Source organism: Propithecus coquereli, unplaced genomic scaffold (assembly GCF_000956105.1).
Source record: "Propithecus coquereli isolate 6110/MARCELLA unplaced genomic scaffold, Pcoq_1.0 Scaffold532, whole genome shotgun sequence".
In the NCBI taxonomy this organism is placed as follows: Eukaryota; Metazoa; Chordata; class Mammalia; order Primates; family Indriidae; genus Propithecus; species Propithecus coquereli.
The window spans coordinates 1,223,988-1,234,124 of record NW_012151197.1 but is presented as its reverse complement, the minus strand read 5'-3'; the positions used below and the strand labels follow the sequence as shown (position 1 = coordinate 1,234,124).

At 35.7% G+C, this 10,137-nt stretch overlaps 1 protein-coding gene across 1 annotated transcript in view; it reads left to right on the top strand.

The window, feature by feature from the left end:
* The window catches only part of ANKEF1 (ankyrin repeat and EF-hand domain containing 1), a 175,664-nt gene that overhangs the window by 16,219 nt on the left and 149,308 nt on the right, over nt 1-10,137 (top strand). The window contains exons 5-9 of the mRNA XM_012657194.1: nt 633-756; nt 4,542-5,364; nt 6,762-6,988; nt 8,234-8,397; nt 9,635-9,769. Of these exons, the coding sequence (XP_012512648.1) occupies nt 633-756; nt 4,542-5,364; nt 6,762-6,988; nt 8,234-8,397; nt 9,635-9,769 (1,473 nt within the window). The remainder of the gene's footprint in view (nt 1-632; nt 757-4,541; nt 5,365-6,761; nt 6,989-8,233; nt 8,398-9,634; nt 9,770-10,137) is intronic.

The window sequence follows — 10,137 nt, the reverse complement described above, 5'->3', positions numbered from 1 at the left end:
AAATTTTAAATATTCTGATTATCTGGACATATCACCAAAGAATATCTCATAGAGTGACATTGCAGAAAAAAAATAGGAGTTAATACTACCCTATTTTTCAAAATTCTGAATTTCCTCTAAAATTTCTTTACTCAATTTTCTTTGAGTATTAACATGATTATTTTTATTTTTGTCACTGACTCTCTTCCCTGCAATAAAAGTATACATAACAATAGAAACCACATTCGGTAAAGAATTTGCTCTTCTGATGTTATTTAACATTCTCTGATGCTTTCTTAAATTGCCTACACTAACCAAAATGGTAGTGCCTCAGCTGAGTATAGAGTTTTCTATATTCTAGATCAATACTGTTTAATAGAACTTTTGGTGATAATGGAAATGTTCTATATTTGCTCTGTACAATACAACACAATACAGTATCCACCTGTAGCTTTTGAGTACTTTAAATGTGGCCAGTGAATCAAAGGAACTAAACTTTTAATTTTGTTCAATTTAATTCATTTCAATTTGAATTTTCAATAGCTACATGTGGCTAATGGATAATATACTGGATAGCACAGGTCTAGGTGCCAGTTTTCATTTAGTAAATGCATATTCCTATTCCTCTACAATATCCACTATTTATTTTGCAGATATTGAAGCTTCTTTTCACCTACAATGGAGACATGGGTCTGATTGCAATGAATGGGAACACACCACTTCACTATGCTGCCATGGGCGGTTTTGCAGATTGCTGTAAATATATAGCTCAGCGAGGTAAAATTGTCTAGCTGCTTTGTGCTTAAAGTATTTATGATTTGCCTGTGTCACAGATAAGGAGAGAATTTGAGCCTGTCACTTGTCAGTTGCTTATTGTTTCCAATAGTCAAACCTCACTCATATGTAGAAAGAAAATTGAAAATTTTTTCTTGCACTGCCTTCTATTAAATGATGAATCTGGGCTTAAAAGTGATGAAAATCTGTTTCTCCAAATTTTTTAGGTTATTGTTAAAAATCTAAAGGGGATTGTTCATGAGTCAACTAATTATTAAAATGCTTATAGTTGATTAAATTCCTTATTTAAAAAAATGCCAACATCAACCCTAAAAAAGGACAAACACTGAAAACCATTTACTTTATTTTGCATTTTTAATTATTTATTTTTTAAAAATACTCAAGTACAAAGGTAACTTTTTTGGATAATTTGCAATTATTGGGGGAAATATATTGGGGAGAAACATGAAATACAATGAAAACTTCCATGGAAAATTTGAAATATAAGCAATATTTATTATTTTAGATTTTATTATAGCTTTTAATAACTATTAACTTAGAAATATAAACTGTATTATGTATAGCTTAACGAGTTCCTTAAAATGAAAATATTAGCTAATTAAGTTTAAAGATAGAGATCAATTTGTTATTAATTACATGCTAATTAAAAGCACATTAAAAGTTTTGTAACTCTTTGTTAGAGATGGAACTGCATTTTGCTAAACTTTATATGTTTTTTCCAGCTTATGAGAAATAGGCGAAAACTTGAAGTCCAACAACTCTATAATAGAGCAGAGAAAGTGTTTTGTTTTTCTGTCTTCCACACAGGCACAAAATTTTAGAAGTCACTAAAACCCAAGGATCTCACACTATAACCATTAATATTATAATAAGGCTAACATGCCCGCATAACAAATAGTGTAATAACCGATCCATTTTTAGTTTTATAAATTTATACTTTTCTCATCCCCCAAATATAATAAATCCTTTTAACAAATGAGGAAAGAAAAATATATCAAATTCAAATTTAATTTTTGCTTTCTCAAACGGTCTTATTGGTCTTGTTTTCTAGTGTGTCACTAGCAGCAGTTTATTCTAGTATTTCAATTTTAACATTATGCATTTCTAAAAACTAAAGATCTGCCCAAGTTCAGACAAGCTTCTTCAACTTTAACATGTTTACATATCTTATTGGGACAAATGTTACCATGCATATACTCTATCATTTATGTGTTACTGGGATAAAATCACAGAAAGCACTTTGAGAAACAAAGGGCCAGAGTTGAGTCATACAAAAAGCCCTTGCCAATGATGCAGAAAAAAATCCATTTTCCTGGAAGAATCATAAGACTGTATTTCTGAAGCAAATGTCTGAAAATGTACTGAGCTCTGTAGCATGTTAGGAACGGCAACCACGTCACCAGATCCTAAGTGGATGACCCAGTTTCACAGCAGAAGTGTTATCAGTTACATTTTCACCTTTAGAATCTTAGATCTAAGGCAATCAGAGCAGCAAGAAACCATTAGCAATGAAATGCTCGTTTCTGAATAACTCCCTGGGTTTAGTCTCTTCGTATGTCAGTGTAAGGCATTTGTGCTGGCTAGATTCTTTTCCCACATTTCCTCCCAACGCTTCTTTTGGCCCCTGGTCCTACAACTCCCTGTGAGCAGTGTGGGAGACACATCCAAGGACAGAGAGGGGAGTCACCTTTGGCTCTCTGAGTTCTGCAGCACCAGCCGGCTGAAAGTTGAGCATCATTACCAGGAGAAACATCAATCACAAAGAGAATGCATGGATCTTTACTTACTAATCGTAAAGGAGGAGACAAAGAGTCCCAAGTCAAAAGGAGAGGAAAATTGCCTTTAGATCTTTAAGCTGGGATGTTGGAGTCTTTTATCCACATAAAAGTTTCTAACTAGGAGGAAACTGGAAGCAGCAGAGGGTGAGCTGGAGCAGGTTTAAAATCCTTTGATCCTTAGAGCTGGGTGAACATAGGATTGGCTTGAGAGGTGGTAGATAAAACTCCCAGACTCCCTGAGTAAGCAAAATAGCTAAGTAAAAACAGTGCACTAGGAATTAGTATGGAATTGCACCATGGAATTACTATGCTATGGAATAATATTGCAGCGACCACTGGCAGGATTCCCATCCCAATAAATTCCTGTTCCTTAAACTGTCCAATGTAGAAATTTTAGAATCTTTATTATCCCAATATGCTTTTTGAATTTTTTAATCACTAGTAAAACTATCAGCTTTAGTTTTAAAATTCAATTTTGACAAACCAAAGAAAGTATTAATCTCAAAAAAAAAATAGTCTGACTTCTTCATAATCTGACTTATTTATACATATCATGAATTTTTAATGTCTCAAGACACCTATTACAGACAACACAGCCTTTTTGGTAGCACTAAATGGATTTCCTGATGCGTTCAGAAAGTTTATTTCTTTGTTGAGTATTTACAAATAACGTTGGTCTCGTCATTTTGTTAAGTAAGTGACCAAAAAGGAAAATGGATTTTAATGTTTAACTTGTACACAGATATAATACTGGAATTTTCAGATTTGGTTCACAAATTACTTTTTTCTCTGTGAAGGTTTTCCGTGTGACCTTACCACAAAAACAGCAGATTAGTATAAATTACATTAATTTAATGGAGAATACAAATAAAATATAGTTTTAGGTTGTACACAGATTTATAATCTAAATCATTTGAAAAGAAGCAGGTATTCTGAGTTTATAAGGTCCCAGGTAAAAAGTTTGAATACAGGTTCTTTCCAAATTCAAGTGTATTCTTGCTCTCTCCCTATGGGCATGAAGTCTCCTTAACAAGTAAACCAATATGGTATGTGTTTCAAATATCTATAATTTATCTGAATAAATCTTATTTATTAATCTATATTTATAAGTAGATTAAAATTTATAAATGTCCTAATCCTGTTGTAAATTGTAAACTTATCTCCCACAGAATTCACTGAAGTGAAGCTCACAGAAAAAAAAAAATCCCAGCTTAATTTTGTAATTATAATAACCAAATATACTCATCTCTATAAACATATAAGTTTGGGATGCACTATTTTTTTATTTCAGCATATTACAGGGGTACAAATGTTTAGGTTATGTATATTGCCCTTGCCCCACCCGAGTCAGACCTTCAAGCGTGTCCATCCCCTAGTCTGTGCACACCACATCCATTACGTGTGTATATACCTATCCCCTCCTACCCCCTCCCATCTGCCCGACACCCGATGAATGTTATTACTACATGCGCACTTAAGTGTTGATCAGTTAAAACCAATTTGATGATGAGTACGTGTGCTTGTTTTTCCATTCTTGGGATACTTCACTGAGTAGAATTAGCTCCAGCTCTATCCAGGATAATACAAGAGGTGATATATCACCATTGTTTTTTATGGCTGAATAGAACTCCATGGTATGCATATACCACATTTTATTAATCCACTCATGTATGAATGGGCACTTGGGTTGTTTCCATATCTTTGCTATTGTGAATTGTGCTGCTATAAACATTCGAGTGCAGATGTCATTTTTATAGAATGTCTTTTGTTCTTTTGGGTAGATGCCCAGTAATGGGATTGCTGGATCAAATGGTAGTTCTACTTGTATCTCTTTGAGATATTTCCATATTGCTTTCCACAGAGGTTGTACTAGTTGGGATGCACTTTTGATTAATCATTTGAAATTAAGAAAACAGTTGGATGAATGTCATTTGTACGGCCATGCCAATGCCTTTGCACCATTCCTAATAATGATGCTTCATGTTTTAGGATGTGACCTGAAATGGAAGAATTTAGAGCATAAAACGCCCAGGGCTGTGGCAAAGGACAGCGGCTTCAAAGCAGCAAGCAAAGAAATACTCCGAGCAGAGAGAATCGCCACTAAACTGGCCAAGCCAGGAGTTAAAAATCCCAATCCGCTCTGGGCCCTTAGACTACATGACTGGTCTGTAGAACATGAGACTTCCCTCCGCGAAACCTTTGCGCTTGTGGACAGGGGCGATGGAACTGTCACCAAGGAGGACTTTGTGATGACGCTGGAGGAGAGACAAGATTTTGCAAGCTCGGAAAATCTGATGGCCTTAGCTCAACTTCATGAAAAAACCCGGGGATCAGGGGTCAACGTGAATGATTTCTTTAAAGGAACCAAATACTTATCCAAGTCTTTTGTATTGGGATCTTATGGGCCTAAGAGAAAGGGAAAAGGGATGGGCAAAAAGGGAAGGAAAGGCAAGTTTGTTTTACCACTCCCGATCTGTGTCATTCCTGAGCAGGCGTTTCCACGCCGGGAAGACGGTGGGCCTCCCTATTACATGATAGAAACCTATCAGAATGTCACTGACAGCAGTCGGTTTAATCGAGATCATCCACCAGAACATCCCATTCAGGATGACTCTGCCTGGTACATTGATGATCCGGGGAAGGTATTTGCAAATATTAATTTCATCACCAAGGCAGGCGACCTGGCTTCTCTGAAAAAGGCATTCGAATCAGGAATACCTGTCGATATGAAGGATAATTACTACAAAACACCACTAATGATGGCGTGTGCAAGTGGAAACATAGATGTGGTCAAGTTTCTTCTTGAAAAAGGGTATGTGCTTTGGTTGCGTGAGGTTTAAATTTTCATGAGACTTCATATTTCGAGGAAGGGAAAAGAAGCCTTTGAAGAAACATTCAGGTCCAGCCAGAGTTTTAGTAGCACAGGAAAGTTCTCGATCACTGACATCTACAATAAATAGATCTTATAGGGGAAACGAAGCTAATGGGAACACAGGATTGAGTGTGCACAAAGATGGTTTGCCAATAACAATTACGCAGACAGTGAAGGCCAATAAGTTTTCACTCTTGGGGTAGAAAGAGTCTTCTGATTGGGTATCACTGGCCTCCTGTCGGTGACAGGACAATTCAGTTTGATCTCAGAGCTTTACCTAGATGGTATGGAGTCACTTTTTAATCCACCTCTTTTTTTGTGGTGATCTCAACAACTTCAAACAAGTGGAATGGTGGCCATAATTACTAAGGACATGTTTTGCTCCCTCTAAAACCCAATATCCTCCTCCCAAGAGGGCAGCCTTTTCCTTGGTTCACTTATAAATATCTTTAAAATATCAAAACATGGCATTTTTATGTAACTTTTTAAACTATAACAATCTCTCAGGTTTAATTCCTTATTCTTCCATACCTGTATAATCTGAGTAAGTTTCTTAATATTTTTGTGCCTCAGTTTTCTCATTTATATAATGGGGCTCTAATGGGACTTATCTCACAGAATTTTTTGAAGATTAAACAAGTTAAAATATGTAAAGCACTTAGTGCAGTAATTGCACACTTCAGAAAAGATGTTAATGTTATTATTTCTATAGTGTTTAATGTCAAAGGAAGACTCAAATTTGTATATTATCAAGAGGAGTATAAAGCAACTAATGAGAATTTGAACTTTTGGACAGTGAGTTTCCAAAAAGGACTAAAATTTCAAATAATGCATTATAATGCTTAGAATTTATAATGAAGGTTCATTTAAAAATAAATAACATACAGAGAAAGTAGACACAAAATGGAACAATATAACTTTAATATTTCTTGTCGGCTTTTACCTTCACTGGATCTAGTTTTATAATTTTCTTTGATTTTAACCTTGCAAAATCATAATCCCTAAGACGCCTTTTAAAACCAAACAAAATAAATAAACGAGGTCTGTATGTAAAGTATCCAGCCATTGTTAGTATAATGAGAACATATTACATGGCTGGAAACTTTCTGGACAGGCCTGTATACATAAAGTTACAACTGTCAAATAATGCAGAAGAAAAAGATTTGAAGAAAAATTTAAAGACATTTTAAAGAAGGCAGCATTTAATTTAACTCAGAGCTCCCCTGGGTTACAATTTAACAACTTGATAAAACTGTATAAATTTTACTTTGCAATTTTAGCTTCCCATGCTTGAAACAACCAGTATTTTTAGTTTGTGCATCTGTTTTATTTTACAGGGCTAACGTTAATGCAACAGATAATTTTCTGTGGACTCCACTTCATTATGCATGCCATGCAGGTCAACAAGATATTGTTGAGCTTCTTGTTAAATCTGGAGCTTTAATTGATGCAGTTTCAATCAACAACTCAACTCCTTTAAGTAGAGCCATTGAAAGCTGTAGGCCGGATACTGTAAAATACCTACTTGATATTGGTGCTAAATTCCAGCTGGAAAATAGAAAAGGTATGTATTGATATTACTGATGGTTAGGGTTAGAAAGGAAGAATTTATGTTATGGTCTATACCCCTTCTGATGCTATTCTTATAGTACCACATTTTCCCCTGGGTGACAGGTGCAAACCTAAGCCTGAGTTAAATGTTATGGAAGTTTATCTTATACCCAGTGCTTCTCAAATCATTGGTGTTGAAGGGCCAGTGCTTTATTAGTATGTTTGCTATCTGTCACGGACTGAGATTCTTTGGTAAAATACAATAAAAATGATTTACTACAAAAAAATGAAACTAAAAAAAAAAAAAAACTCCAAAATGCAAGGCCAAACTTTTTTTCAATCATTAGCATCAAATGACAGAAAATTTTTCGATTAAGTTGCTATAAAATTTCTAAACACTTACTTTCTGTAGTTACTTGCTTGTGGATCAGTAATCTTTAGTATGTAGACTTGTACCAGTTTGCAGATCACACCTTGAGTTATCACACTGTTATAACTGATAATTCCTAATAATTGGCATACTCCACAGACTTTATAGATTTTGGATTCCCCTTAAAGCAGGATAAAGTAATTCTTGAATTGAGGCTTCCTTGACTCTAGGAAGTAAACATCTGGCCTACTTTATGTCATAAATACCATGCATGAAGGAAAAAAATCATTTGAATAAATATTTGAGCTCCCTTATTTGGAGGTATCATTTTCCTGTAGTGGAACCCATTGCTTCCTTTGGCTCTGAGTGAGCGTTAATACCTCTGGCTGGGTCAAGACTGCCTCTGAGTCCCAGGTAGTATTGTACCAGTCCTGTCCGATGCTATTACAGGTAACGTGATACCCAGCCTTCTGCCTAGAGCACTTGTGACCATCAGCTTCCCCAGCCCTTTTAGAATTTACCCACTTACATAATGGAAACAGGAGAATAATGTAAAATTATCACACAAAAGGAAATATGCACAATATGAGAAGAGAACCATCAAATTGATAATCAAGATTTAATCTAATATTCCCTACCAACTTTTAAAGAAATGTCCAAAAATTTCAGAAAAAGATAAATTTTATGCCAGAAAACGGCATATGGGATTTTAGAGCTGGGACAGCTAGAGAATATCTGACCTAGCTCTGTGAACTTGACACATACCATTTGCTTTTGTAATCACCCTCACTACCACAGGCTTAAGGCTGATGTGCTGAGATTGTTTTCTACGTGGTTTATCATTAATATGTTTATGGTAGCCCTGAATTTATGTTTATGTTTCAACAGGGCATAGTGCCATGGATATTGCAAAGGCATATGCTGATGATAGAGTAATTAGTCTGATTAAAGAGAAGCTAGATAACCTGCCAAAGCCAGCAAAAAGTCAAAAACTGAAAGGCAAGCCACCTCTTAAACCGAAGACCGAACCCCTTGAAATTAAGAAAGAAGAGGTAAGGAAAGAGGTTGGTTACCCATTAGTAACTGGAACTCCTTAAAAACTTGTTGGGGTGGGGGGAGACAGCAGCACTATTTACATATCATTACACACATGGGCAAAACATGTGCAATGCATACTTTCAGCACCATTGCATAGTACTTTCAAAGAAATATTGAGCAAGAAAATTCGTGTTACTGGAGAGTCTAAAAAGTGCTCATTGCAAAAAGAATTCATACGAAAAAATGAAATGAGTTCAGCGAAATACCATTACATTGTTTAAAAAAGAACTGGCATTGGATATGTATATATTTGGTCCTGAATTATACAGATTGGATGAGATTGTCCAAACAGGGAAGAATGGTAAACTTGCAGGAAAGCATGATTTTCCTTCATTTTGGTCTCATAATCTTTCATTGCCCACCTTACCCCCTCGCCCTGGTCCCATCAAGGAATTTTAATGAATGCCACTGAGCTCTGGGACACAGAGCCACTTGTAACTTGGCTATCCTACAAAATGACTGCAGAAGGTTTTAAATGTGCCAAGTTGACTGTTCTTGGTAATATAGAGTGGTTTAGGAACTTCTAAACTACCAGCAGAAGGTTGAGGTTGTTGCCCATGGGAATTACTGAGGCATCAAGACGTTGCCATCAGCAGGGAAGCCCTAAATGCATTTCTAGGCTGGAAGCTTCTTTTGGGGAAGCAGAAGATTCACTGGAGATTCTTGGTAGACACAGGACAAGGGATAAAAGTCAAGAAGGAAAAGCTTTAATGCCATCAAATTGGAAAGGGTTGGGGACATGTAGGTGGTAATGTAGGAAGTGGATAGGATGAAAGGATTGTAGTCAGCAGCATTATATACACGGAGAATGTTGGTCAGGATGGCAAAAGGTGAAGGAGGATCAATCAGCTAAAGCTCCTACTGTATAAACCATTATCATTTTAATAGGATTCCATCCTTCTGATTAATGAATGGCCACAGGTCAAGGATGGATATCTTGAAGACCTGTGTGATCTGTCACTGATACTACTAAGAAAGTAGGGTTAAACAAGGCAAACTAATTATCTCTCTCCACCCAAAGTCATAATAATATTCTATTTTTATCTGAAATTATAGTTTGCATAGTACCATTTTTAGGTTTTTTTCCTCTGGCTTCAGAGTAAGATGTAGAACAGCAAATAATAATAGAAAGTGAATATAGGTTTTTACAATTTATGAGGTTTTTTTTTTTTTTTTTGGTTTTGTTTCCAGGAACAACTTTCAATTTATACTGTACCACCCATATCAGAAGGAAAGAAAATGCAGAAGGATAATGTGGTTTATCTCAATTCATTGATTACCAGTGGTTATACCAAGAAAGTGGATACCACATTTATTCCACGGAGGGTAAGTACTTTGGAAAGATCTTCATAGCATGATAGAAGCTCAGAATGTCACTTTTCAAATGCTTTGTATGCAGATCATCCAAACAAATGTCCAAAATTTACCTTTTATAGTGATTATTTGTGGGTGTCCTGTTTGCCAGGTTCTGCTCCTTTCAACTCAGTTAAGTCCAACTATTAGCTGTCAATATCTAGTTTTCTCTATGATTACTTCTATATTGATATTTACATCTTCCTCAAAAAATTGAAGTCTTCTTTAGTCAATGGCATGCCCTACAACCATTTAGTCACCCACCAAGTCCTATAGACATTTTTTTTTTTTTTTGGCACTTCTCAGACCCAATCCTTCTTCTTTGTACTCTCTACCTCCAT